The sequence below is a fragment of the Kryptolebias marmoratus genome, linkage group LG1, assembly GCF_001649575.2.
Source record: "Kryptolebias marmoratus isolate JLee-2015 linkage group LG1, ASM164957v2, whole genome shotgun sequence".
NCBI lineage: Eukaryota > Metazoa > Chordata > Actinopteri > Cyprinodontiformes > Rivulidae > Kryptolebias > Kryptolebias marmoratus.
This window is the reverse complement of record NC_051430.1, coordinates 18,225,505-18,245,774: the sequence shown is the minus strand read 5'-3', so window position 1 is coordinate 18,245,774 and position 20,270 is coordinate 18,225,505. Positions and strand designations below refer to the sequence as shown.

The following is a 20,270-nucleotide window of genomic DNA, read 5'->3' as shown; positions in this document are numbered from 1 at the left end:
GTAATATTCTAATTTTCTGATATGATGAATTTGAGATTTTCATTTGTTGTCATTTGTAATCATCAAAATTAAACGAAATAAACATTTGAAATATATGAGTTTGTATGTAATGTATGAATATAATATACAAGTTTCACTTTTTAAATGGAATTAGTGAAATCAATCTACTTTTTCATGATATTCTAATTTTATGACCAGCACCTGTACTGTATGTAAATAAAGCCCTAGCTCCGCATAGCTTTAGTTTTGATTTTACTTCCTCCATCAAGCTCACAGTTGTGCATTTCTCAACGCAATGAATTTTTGAGAAATGGCAAGCTGAAGCACTCATTCTTGTGTAACTCATTCTTGCAGAATTTCAGTCAGCATCATTAACTCACACACCTCGATTTTGCAACTACATTTTGGAAAAAGACATTCTTTTCGTGAATATGTTTTCAATCAAGAACGATGTGAAGCAGAGGTATGGGACGGCTTCAGAAGTAATAACTCTTGTGTGTTGGGTTTTGTTGACAGGCCAGACGGCGCTCCACATTGCCATTGAGCGACGCTGTAAGCAGTATGTGCAGCTGCTGGTGGAGAAGGGAGCGGACGTTCACGCCCAAGCGAGGGGCCGCTTTTTCCAGCCTAAAGATGAGGGGGGATACTTCTACTTCGGTAACAACTTCTTGTCAGCTTTAAATCTTTGCTTTCAAAGAACAGCCTTCAGCGAGCTTCTGTGTTTCCATTCTTACAACACTTTCCCCTTGAATTCCAGAAACTTGCTTCTCTATTATATTATAATTGTGACGATAAAGTGCATTTGAGGTTCCTATGACCGCACTGGTCACAAGTGGTCACTTCAGCTTAGAACTGACATCTGTGTTTTGTGCTCCAGCAGCTGCCAGAACATTTTTATTTTTAAGCAGACACCTCTGTTGCCACACATACAGGAAGTGACATCAGTCCCCCACCCTTTTGCTTTTTAATGCCACAGGTTTTGGCAGGACAGCTATGCAGTCTGGATGTGACTGAGGTGAACTCCACCTTCTGTACAAATGTTTTTTGAACTGTCATTCTGCAAAAACACATACAAAGACAAGAATTGTGTCTTGCTGTTGAAGTCATGCGTCCAGTGAAAAGTGTCTGTGTTCAGCAGTTAGGTAAAAGAAACATCCTCTGCTGGTGAGAGGAACTTCACTCACCTCAACACAAATAAGTTGGATTTGATGAACTAAACTCAACGCTGCCCTCTGCTGGCTGCTGTTAGGGTTACACCTCAAACGCCACATCCTACAGTATGTCCCCTCAGGAAATATCTGTCTTTATTGGTGCATGGTTTGAATCGTTTGATGATAATTGTTGCATAGAATTGATTCAGAAATGACTCTTCTCAAGAGAAATGTAGATCCGGAGAGTTCTTGGGTCTGTTGATATTTTACCAAGCTCAAATTTAAGATTTGCTTCTTTTTAAAAAAAAATTTAAATCAAATGTCACATCCCTTTTTTATCACAGAGGAGAGGATTTCTATTTTCACTGAGCATGGTTGTCATTCCCAAATCTCGGCGTGTCCGGGCACAGTGTGAGTAATTTGCTGCGGAGCTTTGCAGGGAGGTGAACAGGAACCTGGCAGGGCTGATGGCTAATGGGATTTGGGCTCACGCTAACTCTCTGCGTGCACCCGTGCAAATCCATGAAGAGGAGCGTTTCTATGTGAGGTGACAAAGTAATCTGTCACCCATGGCAACGGCTCATTTTCAGCAGCTGCTTTTGGCACTCTGGCCCCTCTGGGCCCCTCCCTCAAACAACCGTTAATTGTGCCGCTTTCATGGCGGGGATTTAAGGCAGATCTTTGATCCATGTTTAGTCTGCTTTGTGAAAAGCTACAGATGCCAGCTACAGTTCCTAATCAACCCTCCCATTATACATTTCTTTTTAGTCTACAAGTGCAGTTTTGTTCCTCTCCTGTGATTCCAAATTGATACAAGTGTGCTCTCATTGTTTCCCCAGGTGAGCTGCCCCTCTCCCTCGCTGCATGCACCAACCAGCCTGACATAGTGCACTACCTGACAGAAAATCCACACAAGAAGGCCGACATGCGCCGCCAGGATTCTCGTGGAAACACGGTGCTGCACGCGCTAGTGCACATTGCTGACAACACGAAGGACAACACCCGTTTCCTCACTAAGATGTATGATCTGCTGCTGGTTAAGTGCGCCAAGCTCTTCCCAGACTGTAGCCTGGAGACGATACTCAACAACGATGGAATGTCACCGCTCATGATGGCTGCCAAACTTGGCAAGATAGGGGTAGTTACATTTACTGTGCAACGTGTTCATCGTTGCGCTTCTTCTTAACTTTTAAATCCTAGGTCAGGAGGTCAGCTTCTCTGTATTTCTCCAGGTTTTCCAGCATATTATCCGACGTGAAATCAAGGATGAGGAAGTTCGTCATTTATCTCGTAAGTTTAAGGACTGGGCCTACGGTCCGGTGTACTCCTCACTCTATGACCTGTCGTCACTGGATACATGTGGGGAGGAACCGTCTGTGCTGGAAATCCTTGTCTACAACAGCCGCAATGAGGTAAAGGATGTCTGTCATTTAGATAAAGTGGAGTAACGCATCGTGTGCATGTATTAATGTTTCATGTTTTAGATCACTGGATGAGTTTTATGTTTCGGTTCTTGTTGTTAGAACCGCCATGAGATGCTGGCTGTGGAGCCCATCAACGAGCTGCTGAGGACCAAATGGCAGAGGTTTGCTGCTGTCACCTTTTACATCAGTGTGTTTTCCTACCTCACCTCCATGATCATCTTCACCTTGGTGGCTTATTACCACCCGACAGAGGGAACGGTTGGTGTGAAAATGTCAAATATCCAGTCGGTTGAGTTTTTGCGCAACATGAACTTGTTTTTATTTCAGCGGGTATCTAATCATGTTTTATGGGGTTTGATGTAGTCTTCAAGCATGCTGCTGTACACTTCTGTTCTGATTTTTATGTGCCAGAACAGTGTTTCTTAAACCTTTCACACCTTCTACCATATTAGGAAGTATTAAAGATGATAAAAATCAGTTCCTTGTTTGGCTAGCCATTAGCCTAGCCTGGACAAAGACTTTTGCCTCTTTCTCCAGACTCCTTGCTCTCTGACTGATGTCATGGCTGATAAGGTACTAACTATTGATAACTATTTGACAGAACATCACTTTAAAAATAAACAGGTTATCTCCTTAACAGTCTTGCTTGTGAAATTTCTCTCTCTTGTGTTTTTTTTTTTTTGATTACATGTGTTGTCATTTCTAACTCTGAGATCAGATGTGAAATGACTGTCGTTGGTTAAGTTTTATTCTTCTTCTTTCAGCCTCCGTACCCTTACACCACCACTTCTGACTACTTACGGATGACAGGAGAGATTGTGATCCTGGCATCAGGAATCTTTTTCTTCCTCACAAATGTGAGCCAACGTATTTACTGACTCCCTGCTGTAATTGCCCAATTCCTTCTGTCCTCTCATAGCTTCCTCTCACAAACCCGTTGCACAATATAAATGGTCCTTTGTTTTTCTTTTAAAAAAATCAGATTAAGGAAGTCTTCCTGAAAAAGTGCCATGACATAAAGTCCTTGTTTATGGATGGATCATTTCAGCTGCTGTAGTAAGTCACAATCCTCTGAAGTTGCACTTCCTGCTATATCTCTTAATTGTTTGAACTCAAGGCAAATTTTGCATCCTCACATTTGAATCATTTATTTAATTTCTTTACCTCCTCATTGGTATTTTTTTATAGTTTTCAAAGTTATTTAGGTATAAAGAAAAGTATGTCATGCATTTAGGTGACTCTTGGTTAGCTGTGATGTCTACATTTAATTAAAATGCCAAATTCTGTAATAAACAAATTTGATTCATTAACAAAGTTCTTCCTTCTTTCCTCTAGCTCTATCTATTCTGTGCTGATTATAATCACAGCTGCTCTTTACCTGTCTGGCATCAAGGCCTATGTCTCTGTGATGGTGTTTGCACTTGTCCTGGGCTGGATGAACACGCTTTACTTCACCAGAGGCCTGAAGCTCACTGGCACCTACAGCATCATGATCCAGAAGGTCGGGTGATTAACATCAGCAGCATCAATACACTTCTGGGTTTGTTGTGTCCTGATGTTTTCTGTTCTTTTGGTTCTTAGATTCTTTTCAAAGATCTTTTCAGATTTCTGCTGGTCTATGTTCTCTTCATGATTGGGTATGCTTCAGGTGAGCTAAAATGTAGCTTTTGTCTTCATGTTGTCATTTTGTTATTCCAAAATGTGAAGAAGTAATTGTCTGGCATTTCTAGGAAGACACTCTGTGCTTTTCAGATTGTTTTTTCTGTTCCTTAAAGTGCTTGTGAAGAGTAAAACGGCCTTCTGTGTTTCCACTCCACAGCTTTGGTGTCTCTGCTTCCAGTTTGTCCTCAACCAGGCACAGAGTGCGAAGACGACTGTCCCACCTACCCGAAGTGCCGGGCTCCAGACACGTTTAGTACCTTTCTTCTGGACCTATTCAAACTGACCATCGGCATAGGGGAACTGGACATGGTCTACAGCGCACGATATCCAGCGGTCTTCCTCATCCTCTTAGTCACTTATATTATTCTCACCTTTGTGCTGCTACTCAACATGTTGATCGCATTGATGGGGGAGACGGTGGGGCAGGTGTCCAAAGAGAGCAAGAAGATCTGGAAGCTGCAGGTGACAAAGAAGCTTCAATTTTATTTTACCAATTACATAAAAGTCTGCTTTCATAAATAAGGTTTGATTGATTCTGGAAAGTGTCTTTTAGGGTGGTATCATGTCAGTTAGACTCAAGCAGTCCTAACAGGCACAATTCTGTTGATTCTCTTGAGAATGTCACGAGTTAATAGGTGTTTGATTTGAAACCAAATTAACATAACAGGTTACTCATTGTGTGGTGGCCTTCAAGGTCTGCAACAGTTTTAATAAAAAGAAGATCTGAAACATTTTACCAAAATACGGGTCACTGTCGTGCTTAAACAAGAGGAGAGACTGTTGACGTAAAATAGATCAAAGTAGATTTATTTCAGGGTTTTTCAATGTTTTGAGAATTTCCTATTATTGCTTGTTGCACGATCCTTTACTTGCAGTGGGCTACGACCATCCTGGATATTGAGCGCTCATTCCCAGTGTGTCTGCGCAAGTCCTTTCGAGCTGGGGAGATGGTGACTGTGGGGAAGAACTGGGACGGCACACCAGATCGACGCTGGTGTTTCAGGTATCTTCCATGACACTGAATGATGCTGCCATCAACAAACTTTGCTAAAAGGACAGAATGTATCTAATCAGACTTTGATTTTTCATGTTTCTGATAATTATGGTTTGATATGTTTTATTGGAGTCAGTTTCTGCTGTCAGAAATGGATGACATTTGCCATCTTATTTTATTTTTCAAAGGTGTTAAACATTTTTCAACTTCTTCTTTTTTATTTAAAAACATTTGTGTTGTGACTTTAGTTGTAAATTATTATGCATATGGATTTTTTTAAATATAGGATAAATGCTAAAAACAGAAAGTGAAATTATTTAATAAGTATAACTAACAGTTTTGTGTCAGGCAACGTTGAAGCCTGAAGGAAAAGCACAGAAAGTAGTGTGTCGTATAAGACAGGGCTGTTTTTTTTCATGTACTCCTGCTCCAAATGCAAAACAACAGCACGGAAAATTTAATAATTTTACTTAACTGAGAATGGTAAGGAAAACAAATAAGCCCTGTGTGAGACTCAAGCTCAAGTGTTTAATGTTTTAGAGCTTCTTGCGTCTTTCTGAGCTGAACGGCCACACCTCCGCTCTCTGCTGCGTTTCAGCATCTGAGTCGGACTTCATCCTGTGGTGTGAATAAAGGCTCTCGTTGCTGTCATTAACCCTTTCAGAGCTGGGGTACAACTGTGCATTTAATACGTCCTGGGCTGGAAGCAATGAGTTTTTGGACCAGATATGGCCCAGGGGCCATCAGTTGATGTTCACTGGAATAAAATAGGTTTAGTGTAATCTACCACATAGTTAATAAAAGGTAAAAAATACCAGGATAATCAGTGCATTTGTTTACAATTTGCAGTATTGAGGCCAGCATTGTTTTTTATATTGAGTTCTGCACTGGAACAAACAAACAAGCAAAAAAAAAATTCACTGCTCTGGGTTCAAAAACACATTCATTGAACTTGAAGTATTTGTTACAAACTGCAATGAATATATATAAGCTGGAATGTAAAAGTTTAATGTTTTGGCAAAGGAATGCGCCTCAGGTGGTTTCCCCACTGCATTTAGGCACTTTTGTGTACTGAAAGGGAGAAATGTGCAGTTCGTAGCAGATTGCCGCTGCCAATCCTAATGTAGTGTTGTTACTTTAGGGTGGATGAGGTTAACTGGTGTCACTGGAATCAGAACCTGGCGATAATCAACGAGGATCCAGGCAAGAGTGAGACCAGCCAATCCGTCGGGTTGCAGCAAAGTGTCAGAGGACTGAGGAGAGGTGAGATATATACTGTACTGCTGCAGTTAATTATAAGGTGTATTCATGTGGCTCGAGCACCTGTTCATCCACTCAGGTGATATATTTTCCTTTCATACATCCCAGATCGCTGGTCCACTGTGGTCCCGCGGGCGATAGAGTTAAGCAGAAGTCCTCGACCTCATGATCTGGCGGTGGAGATGGAGCCCCTGACATCCAGGCACTAACGGGTCCAGAGAACTGCTTTGTTATCAGGTGGCAACAAAAAGCCATCAGCTTTAATATTTCAGGGGCCAACTAGCCATTGAACGTGCTAATTCACACGTCTTGTGCCTTTTAGTTTATGGTGAACAGAGTATTACAACTTTTTTGTTACAAAAGAACAGAAGACTGAACATGTAGAGAGACACTGAATGTTCAGTTGATGAAACATTTCCACACAAATTATAGTTCAAATGAAACCACGAGAAAACACAAAAAAAGCTTAAAAATTTAGAAAGTCAGCTGCATATTATTACTTTTTAAAAAAAAATCTTGTGACAAAAGAACAACAAACGTTTCAAGGATGTTCTGTACCTCTGCGTGTCAGACATCAGTGGGCGATCACTCAGGGATTTTTACATCCATTGTTCTTTTTGTTTTTTGTCTTACAGGAAACAGATTAATGTGCTTTCTATTTTACAGGGGGGAAAAAAAGCATTTTTACTGCATCATTGCTTTAGTACTGCAACAACAAGCCTTTTATGACATTTTTGCAAATTTAATCTTATTGGGCAATATTTTAAAAACTTTTTTTAAACTTAGAAAATAAAAATCAGCTTACATTTTATAGGTTTAATTTGCCATAAAGAATATACTCTACACGCTGATTAGAATGTATTTAGGATGGAAGGTTTTAGAACAAAGAAAAAGAATATATCTATTTTATGCAGCATATTTTTTTTTTAAATCTTTTTGCATCGTATTAATTAAATGCACTAGTTTGAAAAGGCGCAGGCTTGAGCTGCCAGCTCAGGCAGAACAGCTGTCATTTGAGCAGAAACAATGCTCTCTGCCAGTTTCTGATGTGTGCATTATTATATGAATACAAAGGCGGTATTCCGAACAAGATGGGCATGATGAGCAGGTTATAGTTGTCAAGCAAATATGCAAATGCAGGACAATAGCCTCCCGTGTTATGGGTTGTCTTTGAATTTGCAGAGTTATTGTTCCTTTGCAGCTGGGGCGTTTGCATAATCAACTCTTAGTCCATGCTATTATGTACTTCTCCCCTGTTTGCTGCAGTGTTTTCATCGCAGTTGGCTCTTTGCCCTGTACAGCTTCTTTTTTTTTCTTTTTTAAATGCACATCAATTGAATAGTGGCATACATGACATGCAGTTGATTTTTGTAAGTTCACTACTGTTGAAGGTCAGAGTTGTCAGTGTTTACATTTCTATACATTTTTTACATTGTTTCTACATTGCTGTACAGAACAATAAACGCTGATCCTTTTTAAACCGTGCGCTGGTTTCTTTTCATTTTGGCATACAGTAAATATTGGATTAAAACAAATAAGTACCTCCTCCTATATATCCAGTTTAGCATTTTATCAGTAAAATGAAAATGAAAATCTGTGACCAAGCTCAATATGACTTAGTGAGAGACAATAATGTAGTGGCACTAACTTGTAATTTTATACATGTATTTGAATAATGAACTCGCTATCTAAGTAAAGTTTGCATTAAAAATTAGAATTTGCTATTTAAGAAAAAAATATTCACAAGTCACTGCCTTTCTTCTTAAGTCCCTAACTAACCCTGATTCTATAAACATCGAGCTCATTTATCTTTAACTGCAGTTCTTCTGTTGACCTGCTGATGGCAGCAAAGATCTAAAGTTCTCTGTCCCGCTACAAATTGACATGCCAGATTAAGACTAACATGTGTCATGTCGTCCTCAATTTAACATATATATCTGTGTATAGGGGTTGTGGTCATTTTTAGCTGTAAATATCAAACTGTCAGAACTATATGTTGTTGGTATCAAGTCAGTAGATTATGGCCCATTTGTGAAGAGTTATTTACAGAGGACCTCAGGTCTCCTGAACACCTGGCCTGTAATTATAAGCCTTTTGCTTCCTAATGAAACTACAACCTGGCAACAATTTCACCTTTCATCACTGCACCCCAGTTTTCCTCTTTCACATTAATGAAAGCAAAGTCCTCCTCGGCTGTCTCCCATCCTTCTCCTCCCTCTCGTCTCTGAGGCCAGCAGTGCTGAAGGACACAGGGAATCTCTCACCACCTCAGAGAAGAGGCTAATCCTCTTTGCTCCAACTTTAACTGGGCCACTAATCCTCCAGGTTTATCTAAGCAGCGAGCACCTAGCGCTGCTGACAACTTGGCCTGCCCTCCTCCCTTCAGCCTGTTAAGTAGGGCAGGGCTCGGTCCTGCAAGTGTCACTGTCAGCAACTCTGGAACCACACGCTTGCACAGGAAGTGTGAGCTGTTAACAAAATGGCTCGCCTGCTTGCAGCAGGCATGTGCTGGCTGCCACAAAAAGTGTCTCAACAAACCAAGCGACAGCCAAACAGGATTGTGTTGTAACGGTCTTCATCTGGTAACTGCCTATAAGGGAAAGTTGACTGCCTCTGTCTCAGGGTCTTATGGTATCCTAACTAGCTTGGGTATCGGGAGTACAAATTGTTCAGCTATCGTCCAGCAGGTTAAGCTCTAAAAGTGTTTAGGCTGATGAGTCTCAAGTGGATACGAGGCTGAGCTTGGGCCAACTCATTCTTTATTCACCAAACAACACTTCAGACTGATGGATAGCTTCAAGTAACACATTTAAGTCCCAGCAGTCTGACACTAAGGAGGGAACTTTTATTACTCACACATTAATCATTTCCTAAACTTACATTTTAAAGGAGGTGGCTAAAGAGTAAGCCTTCCTACTAGCTTAAGCTAGTGTTCCTTTTTTCTGTTTGTAATCATTTTTTCCCTCCATGATCCCCAGTGAAATATTTCACCGACCTGTGACATCTCTGATTAGAATGAGCAGCCACTGGAAGAACTGGGAGATGAAGAGCTAGAGACATATTGGTCAGGTGGTTTGTGAGATGACCTTTCAGTTCATATAAGATAAAAAATGAGGCCACTGATCCCGAAATGATTCAGAGTGTCTAAAGTGACAGGTGAGGGCACGGCCGTGGCAGAGTTTCGGCTTGCTTTCCCCCGGCCTCCGTAAGCATCTCTTATGATTTATTGTGAAATTGCCAGGGACTCAATGTGGCGTGCAGGTGAATGAGTTTTGCTAATAAGAGAAGCATTTCTGCTCCACAGAGCTCTTTTTCTGTCTGAGCGAGCGTGTATTGAAATCGGTGTGCAGTCTCCCAGTACCACACGCTCTGGTGGAGGCGGATGGCTCATCAGTCTGTGGCTTATCTGATGTTTCAGGTGGGCGGCGAGGTTGGGAGTGAGAAGAGAAAGGAAAGTGTCTGTGTTGAGTTCTCGTGGATACCTGTGTTGTCAAACATGTAGATCGAATGTTTGTGGGGTTCCTTATTCTAAGGAGAGTGATGGCAGCAAAGTTAGCACGCCATAAAACCAACTACCCTTTAAATTTAGCACAAACTGAAGACATGGATTTTTATTTTTTGATCAGTTATTACAAAATTTGTTGCAAGGATTAGGTGAGTTAAAAAAAGAAGAAAAAGAAAAGCATAATTTCAGTCTTTAGCAAACTTCCTTTTACTTGGCTGCATTGATAAATAACATGTAAAGTAATTTAAAGCATCTCCTGAGGTGGGATTCTGTGAAAAGGTTATGAACAATAAATATCTAACCTGATATATTTGAGATTGCAAAAATTTCAAAGCAGTTTCTGCAAATTCTATTTCTATAAAATAACAATTGCATTGACTGCCATGAAATCTTTTAGATTGAAGTTGTCTTAAGATGGCAGTAACCTATTTTGGTCTTGTACCCACTTGGACTAGCTATTAGCGTTTCAATTTGGTTCGAATTAAAGTCTATCTATAACAGGGAACCCCACTTGAAAAGAAATCTGAACTATTGCTTTAACTTGTCTTTTTTCTCTCCAAAGCACAGTCTTGGAAAAAAATTTCAACCAATTCCACAATAAAAAAATTTATTAAATTAAATAGATGCTGTCCCTCTCACCCCCCTCACCCCCACCGCCTTGGTTTTTCTTTGCTTGTTTCTCTAAGGTGAGGTTGTTACAGCTGTAGGGGTGAAAAGGGTCAAGTGAAAAACAAGATTGCCGAAGCAGGCATATGGCGGTGATGCTCAAACTGAATCCTAAGACTAATATGCTTACCTTCATTAGAGTAAGGCCTAGTCCTACTCCTTTCTTTAAAATGTGAAAGAAGGACAGAAAGAAAGAGAACAAAAGCAGTCATAGAAGTCATCTGCTTTATTTCCTTATGTCAAACAGAAATACATAAGAGAGGAAAGGTCAAATGAAAAACAGCCATCTACATTAAAGTAAAGAAATTTCAGTCCTGAGATTGACAAAAAGCAGGGAACAGACAAAATATCTATTGAGATGGTTGGGATGGAGGAGTGACAGTGGCAGTTTCAGCAAATTGAAGATGATGGTTGTGGGGAGATTGCAGAACTGCAGAGGGTAAGCAATCACTGGGATGCTTGGCTGTAGGCACATTCAAAAGTTGAAAACCCCACAAGTAAAGGATTTTACAGCTTTTTTTTCATATTCAGACTTCTTTTTTCAAAATCTAAGACTCATACATTATCATTTTCAAAAGAAGAAAGCAATGTATTCCTTATGTTGTTGTTGTTGTTGTTTTTTTTTCATCCTGAGGAGACAAAATCATTTTTAAACACAGTACTGCAGGGAAAACAATAAGAGAGATGCTTTATAGATTTCCCATTTCCATATATATTATTTTCTCAAGGTTGCGGCACCCTCATACTTTGGAAGCATTGGTGCACTCGAGATCATCTGAGAAAAACAAAACAGCCCTGTTTGTCCACAGGATAATTTGGAGAGCCATACAAACAGTGAAAGAAATCAGGAGGAAGAAAAAGAAAAGAAAGAAAGCAAAATCCCCAGACTTTTGCGTTTAGATTGGATTCAGTAATAGACCCACCGCACAAAGCAGATGAATATTTGGAGGCCATAAGCTTTTTCAGCCGAAGCTGTGACGGTGAAGAAATAAAACGCTTTAAGCTCCTGGAATTACACCCCATCGCACTGCCTTTTTATTTTTTTTAAGCTCCCAAAACTGTGTTTGGGGGTAAAAAAAAAAATCCTGATTTATTTTGTCATCTGTGCTGATTTTTTACCTTGTAGTACATATAACGAATACTAAAACCTGATTTTAAATTCTGTGCCACTCACACTTGACCCATCAGGTGTTTTCCAAAAGAGATTTGCTCAAACTGTGAAGCAAAACACAGCATATCTTTAATGAAATTGTGCAACACAGCTATAAGGCTGGCGGTTTAACTGTACAAGCCTCCTCAGGACTATCTGAATTATTGATGAAAGTATTTTCTCGCTAGGTATGAGTGAAATGGAGAGGACCGTCCTCGTGAATTCATTCTCTCTTAGATGTCAGAGCGGAGATTCTGGGAACAGGTCTGCGATGAGGACCCCTCCAAAGAGCAGAAGGGCAGCCAGGGGACATGACTGAAGTTGACCAAAGTGATATGGAGGGAGGGGGATGCTCTACAAAGTGAGCAGCTGCCTTTATTTTTCTACTCTCCCCCTCCTCTCTGTTCTGAGAATGAAAGAGCTGACCCGGCTCTGAACAGCCTGTCTGCTCTCTTTGCTTCTCAGCAGTATTTAAGGTGCATAATATGCGACTAGACCTTTACACTGGGCAAAGGTCTTCACGGACTTATTGGGATTTACTAAGGGATTTTTACAACCAGCATAAGTCACTTCTCCTACACTCTGCCCTCCAGCTATCCCCACGAGTGTCTCGTTGCCCTTGAAAACGCGTTAAAAGTCAATAGCAGTCTGTAGCCACAGATAAGTTATAGATTGAAATGTCCTCATTCATTGGTGTGATTTATCATTTCCTGTAAAGCACATATTTTATTCTTTAAATACTAAAAAGTTAATGAAAAGAGAGGCTCTCATTTACTAAAATATGGTAAAGTGAGGCACAATAAATCAAAGATGAGAGGCTGAAAACAGAGCCAGGAACATGACAACTATCCTGATAACTGATGCTCCGAGGCTCGTCTGACCCCGAAATCTTTGCATCTTTCATTCTTTTCTAGTCTTTCCTGTTTCGCTGCACAAGGGCCCCTCAGCCACACAGGGAACGAGCATGTATAATCCAACAGAAAACAAATCCCCCTTGATCAAACGAAGCACAGCTTTTTAAAGCAGGGCCTCAGAGCCCGGGCGCCATGGTGTGGTACTGAGGCCATCTGAGATGATGCAGAGGCTGTGATTTTGCAACATCCCCCACTCACAACCACCACTACCACCCAAACCCTGCTGTCCTCTTCCTCTTCAACGCCAGCCAGCCAGTTCTAACCTCCAGTTTGTTTAAGCACCGCTGAACCCTGTTGGCCCCGGACAGGGGGAGGGTGGGCTCAGATAATGACATGCCATATGCCACTCTGCCTCTGCAGCTGAGTGAGCTGTGGCTGGATCAACTCAGGCACAAATCTATTTGAAATTTAATTCTATTATCCTAATATGGGGCTAAGCCATTGTCCAAATGAGGAATAGTGGAATGGACCAGAGGTTGCAGGGCTAAGATGCATGCCACCAACAGGAGCTCATTGTGTGTAAAAGACCAGGGGGGCAGACAGTTTGGAGCCTTGCTTTGTGAAATAGTGAGCAAAGATGCTGAGCCTGTTTATGTTTGATTTAAAAAAAAAGTGTTTTGAAATTAATATTTGTGCTAATTCTTTTTTTTGGGGGGAGGTTGATTTTGGGAAGCTCCACCTCTATACTTCAAAAGAAATACCTTTTTATTTGAATGGATTTGATTTCAGTCCTTTGACTAAATAAAGTGTCCAGTAGTCAAATGTCACCCACTATTTCCATTAGCCGAAGAGGCCTGGTGCCTCAGACTTCCACTGGTGGGAAAGGCCAGACACTAGTAACTCCACTGCCTCAAGTGTCTCCTCTTCACTTCAACATCATGTGACAGGGTTTAATGCTCGGATGCAGAAGCCAAACGGAAGGGATTTAGGGACGGGATGTATCTGTAAGATCTGTCAAAATATTTCTACTCGACAGAAAATATGCTGGAATCAGACTGCGGCTAAAGCATTAGACTGTTGAAACAACACAGGAAAAAAAAAACACTCCAATGTTCAAAAAGATTTACTATGCAAATTTAAGCCAAGGGGGGTTGGGTATTCTTTAGTCTGAAATATCTGACAGCCTTGAAAAACAGTATTATCATTAGTGGAATATTTACAGAGATCTTTTGAACTATCTCTGGGTTCCGTGAAGGATTATGAACAGTTAAAATCCTGCCTATTGTAGATAGCTCTTTGAATGACCTCAGTTTGGAGAAATGGAGTTTAATTCTGACCGGATGGTCAGGCTGACAGCACTAAGAGCGAAGTGAATTGCTGCTATCTTAAAACAACTTCAGTCTTTAACATTGCAAAACAGTTCCTGCAAATGCTTATTTATAGAACATTACATTTGAGTCAATTTCACATTAAATGGTTATTTACATTAAACTCTGTGGTTATTTGCAAGTAGAAATAGAAGCAGCAGCTACATGTAGCACTACCGGTACCGCCTGGGCAACTCCAATAGAAGTGTCTTATTTCTGCTTACATAAACATATAATGCACATTTACCAGTAGTCAAATGGTTTATAAAACAACAATTGCATGAATCAGTATCAAATTCTGGAGATTAAAGTTGTTTTAAGAAGGCAGGAATCTACTTTGGTCTTGGTCCTGCTCGAACTAGCCTTTAAGCTTGTCAGTGTAGACAGAAATACAGCTCCAGTTTTTTAAACTAAAGTCATTCAAAGAGCTATCTACAACAAGTAAGACAGTAATTGTTCATAACCTTTCCACTGAACCCTGCTTCAACAGATGTAAACTATCCATTTATGGCTCATAATGAAGATAAAGGAAGGGGTGAGATTTGTTAAATTTAACAGTCAAAGAAACATAATTTCCTCCTTATTAATTTTTTCCACCCAGTTGTCTTTTTCTTTTAAAATCCAATACATATTCTACTTAATCTATGTATACAATACTTCTGTTTCTGCCAGCACAGTTTTTAAATTTCTCTTTGGATGGCAAATTGTAAACATTTAGATTATCAATTACATGTACAAGATTCTAATCAATACAGAATTGCACATCACACTCCTCTATGGATTCAACACAACTGCCAGAAGACCGAATGCCCCAGTGACTTCCAGAGGACAAAGGTTCAGAAAAATAATCACAGACTTCCGAGCCAAGATGTGGCTTCTGTATATATTCTTAAAGAAATTTATTTTACACCTTAAAACAAAACAAAAAGATAAGGATTAGGGATGTGGTACATTGGGAATGTATGGACAACTGTAGTTTACATTTTTTTGGTGTAAGCTCAGAGAAAAAAAATGTTAATACAGTCATAATAATTGCACTTCATAAATCTAGACCGATGCCAGCATTTCCCCCACAACAAAGCCCCTTGTTCTCTTCCTCTCCAGTTATTAAATTTAATTTGACTGACAATAAAAAAATCCCAGTTTAAGACCAGAGGACTGCTGCACTGATACAATTTTTCACTTTCACTTGAGTCCCACAAGGCAATACAATATTGCGGTAATTTAAGTGCAGTACATTCGAGGGAATCTCACAGTCATAATAAATATTTCATTTCTCTGATTTATCAAGTTAAGACTGGCCTAGGCTAAATGCATCCCAACCTAGGGGGGGTTGAAATGGGCGAGAAAAAGCAATGAGCTTGGTCTTGTTCCATCTGACGCCAAAGGACAGGGCATGATTGTTTTCAATTTTTCATACACTCTCATTTGTTTTCACCGCTGTCTGTTACTCTGATAACAGACGAGGCTGCAGTGCTGTAACTACAGGAGTCAAATGAGAACTAAAATCTATATTCTGACTCAGAAACTATAAAGCCTCCACTGAAAGGGAGCATTGCAGGTCATCTTCTGTACATTTACTCCGAATGTTTATGGGACCGGTGATTCAGTCTGTCAATGTGTGAAAAAAATCTGGTTAAGATACCATAAACAAACAAACAAACAAAACAAAAAAAGTCTGAGGATTTTGAAAAACAAAAACTTAAAAGCAACACATGCACTCTGCCACACACACACCTTAACAAACAAATAAGGTTATGAAGATAACCTCCCAATCACATTCTTCTTTGTAACATTTCTTTTTTGTATTTTTTTTTCTTTTTTTTGCCACATTTTTTTTTTATATTTCAAGATTTATTGTAGATTCCAGTGTTGGTTAAAAAAGAGCTCTCCAAACGGGTTCTTACAGAACCAAAGCAGCAACTATGCCTCACGCCAGGACATAAGAGACTGCACATCAGCTTGAGGAGGAATTAATCGATCATAAAAACAAATGTGGAAAACAATAAAATAATAATTAAAAAAAGAAAAGAAATACATTTGAGACACTTTTCCTCATAGCAGCCAATACATATAATATACCTACAAATATATCAAACAACAAAAAATAGGTTCAAGTTTTTCAAGTTTCTTAAATATATCATATGCAAACTACCCAATTCCAAACTTCAAAGTTAACAAAATTCAAGCAGTGCAATTAATGTATCAATTATAACAGCAACAATAACTAATATCGTACTACCCTTTTAGACTCAACCTTATGATCCTTTTACACAACACCAAGAACTGCTTATAATCGTACGCTTCTCGTTTGTCTGCACATTTTTGTATGCACGTTCTGTTACAGAGTTTTTGGATTTCAAGAGCAGCCCTCAGCGTCGGCCCTTTAAGACCATTTCAGTGACAACCTACACAGTAGCTTCATCCTTAGTATTTGGAAAAGAGATACAAGTGGCGTATGCACTTCATGTCAAGCTAAGATTCTCGTCAAAACCAGTTTAGGAAAGAAAATCAAAACCAGTTTAGGAAAGAAAAACCAAACAAAATAAAACCAATCAAAAAAAAAAATCCTATTGGCAAACCACACAATTGAACATCAGGAGGATCTTGAAATCCCTTTTCTTCTCAACTGGTACCACCTTCTTCTCTGTTTGGGGATTCCCACAGCCTGCTTTGAAACCGACAAATCTAAGGTCAAACAGCGCAGCAACTGCTCTTCTCTAAGCTCCCACACTAGTTAAAGCAGTGGCACTCGCAACAGTTCTGTACCGCGAAAAACACATCTCTGTTCTTTAACTTTGATTTTCTTCACAAATTCACTACTCTTGATTCTCTTCGTCCTCATGCTCCCCATCTATCTGTAAACAGGGAGGCGGATGTGTGCATGCTGGTGGTCTAACAGACGCGGCACAGACACAGTCTCGTAGCCTTTGCCGAGCATCTGCTCCTTGATGCAGGGAGGGTGGATGTCGTTGATCAGGTACTCCAGGGACTGCAGGCTACTGCTCAGCACGGATGTGTTGCACATGCTCTTGCTAGGCAGGCTGCAGCACAGACCTCCACCGCTGTCTATGGCAGGGTGGTGGTGGTGATGATGGTGGTAGTGGTGATGGTGGTGAGGGTAGCCCATTTCTCTGTGCCCGGTCGATGGACCTCCTGTGGAGGTGCCCAGAAGCTCCTGGGGGTTGTAGCAGTCACTGTCGGGGGTCACCAGCACACTGTTCCACGGCGGTGCAAAGTACTGACCCACTGAAAAATTCCCATGCATTCCCACGCAGTTCAAAGGGGAGGAGCTGACTTTTTCTAGCCCACCTCCCCCACTAGCACTCGCTGTCAGATGATAAGGTCTGGAGGAAGAGGATGACACTTGGGTTGCCATAATCCCTCCACCTGGAACACAGGTTTCAGGAGACTTGCTGATGGCGCCCCCTCCTCCGCTGCCTCCGCTATACATGCGTAGGACCGCCTGTTGTTGCTGCTGTTGTTGCTGTTGTTGCTGTTGCTGCTTCTGCCAAATGATGTAGTCCATACCGTCTGCGTATACACTGGTCTTCATTGCCTCTGCATTTTGAGCCGGCAGCCCTGATCCGGTGTACACCATGTTAGCCTGGGGACCCATTCCTACTACATAACCTCCACCTGAGGAGCTAGAAGTAACCCCCATGACAGCTGTGCTCTGCTTGGAGGGGCTGGGATTTGTCGATGCAGTGGAAGCCCCTTGACACACCTGCTGCAGAGCTTGGGCCTGGCAGTGCTGGTTGATCTGATAGATGATGCTCTGGATGGAGGGAAGGTTGGACTGTGCAGGCAGGGCCAGGCCTCGACCCCCCGTTACAGGGATCACAGAGCCGGCTACAGTGACGTTTGGAGGAATGGACAGTCCAGGTCCTTCTGGAGGCTTTGAGGGCCCAGTGTGGTATACCATTTGACCATGACCACTGGCTAAAGTGCTATTACTGGGTGGTGGGTATGGGGCGACAGCTATGTGGGCTGGAGAGAGCTTAGTCCGTCTGCCTTCTGCATTCTTGAGAACACCTTTTGAAGGAACAAAGGTGGATGTTGATGATGAGGATGCTGAGGAAGAGGCCTTGACGATGGCGAGGAGACCATGGTAGCCCCCTGTGTGAAGATGTGGGTAGGGACTGTAGCGCTGCCCTGTGGTGTCATATCCATTCACAGTCCGGTTAAGGTGCTTGTGCTGGGGAACCCTAATGTTGGTGGGGAAGATCTTGATGGAAAGTGGGCTGTTGGCTGTCTTCTGAGCATAAGCATCAAGTTCTGCCGCTGTTGGGTAGCGTGGGGAATGTGTGGGCACCACCAGGTCACCTGAAAGACAAACAGAAAGAGAAGCATGAGTAAAATTACAAAATAAGACATAAAATCACAAATAGTTGGATCTAGAACTTCTAATCTTAGTTTTAATTAGCAACAGTACCAAAGAAGCCTGTGACACCAACATAACATTCAATCCATTGCTTTCAATCATCAGTCATATGGTTTAATTCATTCAGCACTGCAGCTACATAACCCAAACCTGCATTTTTGGTTTAACTCGTGTGGTACATAATGCCACAATTCAGGGACTGGAGTTGCGAATTAGATGTAGCTACACACTCTTTGTGCAACGCAGCAGTTACAGACTTGTTGTGTTTTATGTTTGTGTGCATTGCTCCTGTCAAATAAACTAATAAAGGAAATGAATTCAGAGTGTTCTACCAACGAAGTGATGTCTAACATAAAGTTTAGTTTTGTTGTTTGCTCCTTGTTGGTTCTTTACTAATCCATGCTTTGTGTTGCTGTCATATAAAAAGTAAAGTAAGGTATGAACTATCGGCTTAAGCTGATCTGTGATTTCTAAACCACAGATGCACAAGCGACAAGTGGACTGCAAGGTTTTTAAAGCTCAGCATGTTTTATGAGTTGTAAGAACCGCCTCAGAAATGATCTTAAGACATTACTGAAATATAATTCAACAATATTTTATTACAGACGCCTGAGGTGAATAAAACCAGCAGATACACTTAAGGATAACCCAAACATGGTTTGAAAAAGCTGTAAATGAGGACTGGCATTCATTTATGTTCCGTCACACCCCCTCCTCCATTTGAGCTTTCTTTCCATCTCATTTTCACACCCTCCTGTGGATGTACATCCCTAGACAAATGAATCTTTTTAAAAACTCATTCTGTCAAAGCCTGGTACCTCAGGCGCTGTTAAATCAGTGCATTGTGAAATTAATTCGGACTCTCTTCAGCACTGAATTGGGTTAGCCTTGGTACCAGGCACGCAGGGAAGAAGGGGAGGGGATAAAAGCTTGTTTAATTGCAGTGGCACATTTGAGATTTATAAGTGGTATCACTTACTGGGTCTTACCCTTGGCCACAAAATTTTCACATTTATTTAGTCCAAGACTGCTAGAGAGAAAGGCCCTCACAAAATATAAAAATAAAATTAATAAATGTCAGTGGGGAATTACTAATTTGGTTAAGGTGAAATTTTTAAAAGACAACCCAGTAAAGACTGCTCAAGGGTTGCTTTTTTCCAAATGTGTCAAGTCTGAAATAGAAAACTTGAATTTAAAACTAACATATAATAAACTGCATTTAAAAATATACAGATGTTAAGAAACAAACAAGCATGAGAATTACCAGGGGTATGCTTTTAATGATATAAATAAAATCAAAGAGTAGCATACAATTAGCTTTTATGTACATTTATTATATATATATATATATATATATATATATATATATATATATATATATATATATATATATGCCTAACTTTGAAGTGTAAAATATAATAAAATGACACAAAGGGTGAATACATGCTACCACCATTGGCTTTTTAAATGTACCCAGATATAAATGCTCAATGTATGAGTCCAAACCAGTTCCAAAAATCCAATCCACTACTGAAGGTGGGGAGTGAGACCAACGACGGCCCTCGGTCAATGAACCAACACATGGCCGTTGTAAAATGAGGTGGCAAACAGGAAAAATGCAATTTCTAAAAAGCCCACCATGTGTCATTGTTTGGGTGCTGGGTATGGAGGTGAGGGGCCGTGGTGAGATTGGATTTAAACGACATTATTCAGGCAATTTCATGGCTACTTAGCTCAGTGTAACAAAAAAAGCGTGGGGGGCTGGGAAAATAAGTCAATTTACAAACAATATATCAGCTGCCACGAATGACTTGCAGCCTTCTGAAAAAAAAATATTTTGATGCAAAAGCAAA

General features: G+C 40.6%; 2 protein-coding genes across 4 annotated transcripts in view; one reads left to right on the top strand and one right to left on the bottom strand.

The window, feature by feature from the left end:
• The window catches only part of trpv4 (transient receptor potential cation channel, subfamily V, member 4), a 14,488-nt gene extending 6,512 nt beyond the window's left edge, over positions 1-7,976 (top strand). For all 3 annotated transcript variants that reach the window (XM_017414003.3, XM_017414004.3, XM_017414005.3), the window contains 12 exons: positions 517-657; positions 1,991-2,289; positions 2,384-2,563; positions 2,675-2,833; positions 3,340-3,432; positions 3,558-3,631; positions 3,911-4,076; positions 4,157-4,223; positions 4,395-4,699; positions 5,113-5,240; positions 6,373-6,494; positions 6,600-7,976. In XM_017414003.3, the coding sequence (XP_017269492.1) occupies positions 517-657; positions 1,991-2,289; positions 2,384-2,563; positions 2,675-2,833; positions 3,340-3,432; positions 3,558-3,631; positions 3,911-4,076; positions 4,157-4,223; positions 4,395-4,699; positions 5,113-5,240; positions 6,373-6,494; positions 6,600-6,700 (1,835 nt within the window). In that variant the 3' untranslated portion in view covers positions 6,701-7,976. The remainder of the gene's footprint in view (positions 1-516; positions 658-1,990; positions 2,290-2,383; positions 2,564-2,674; positions 2,834-3,339; positions 3,433-3,557; positions 3,632-3,910; positions 4,077-4,156; positions 4,224-4,394; positions 4,700-5,112; positions 5,241-6,372; positions 6,495-6,599) is intronic.
• A 2,897-nt stretch (positions 7,977-10,873) lies between these two features.
• fam222a (family with sequence similarity 222 member A) overlaps positions 10,874-20,270 on the bottom strand; it is a 52,857-nt gene continuing 43,460 nt past the window's right edge. Inside the window, exon 3 of the mRNA XM_037977173.1 lies at positions 10,874-18,359. Within this exon, the coding sequence (XP_037833101.1) occupies positions 16,888-18,359 (1,472 nt within the window). The 3' untranslated portion in view covers positions 10,874-16,887. The remainder of the gene's footprint in view (positions 18,360-20,270) is intronic.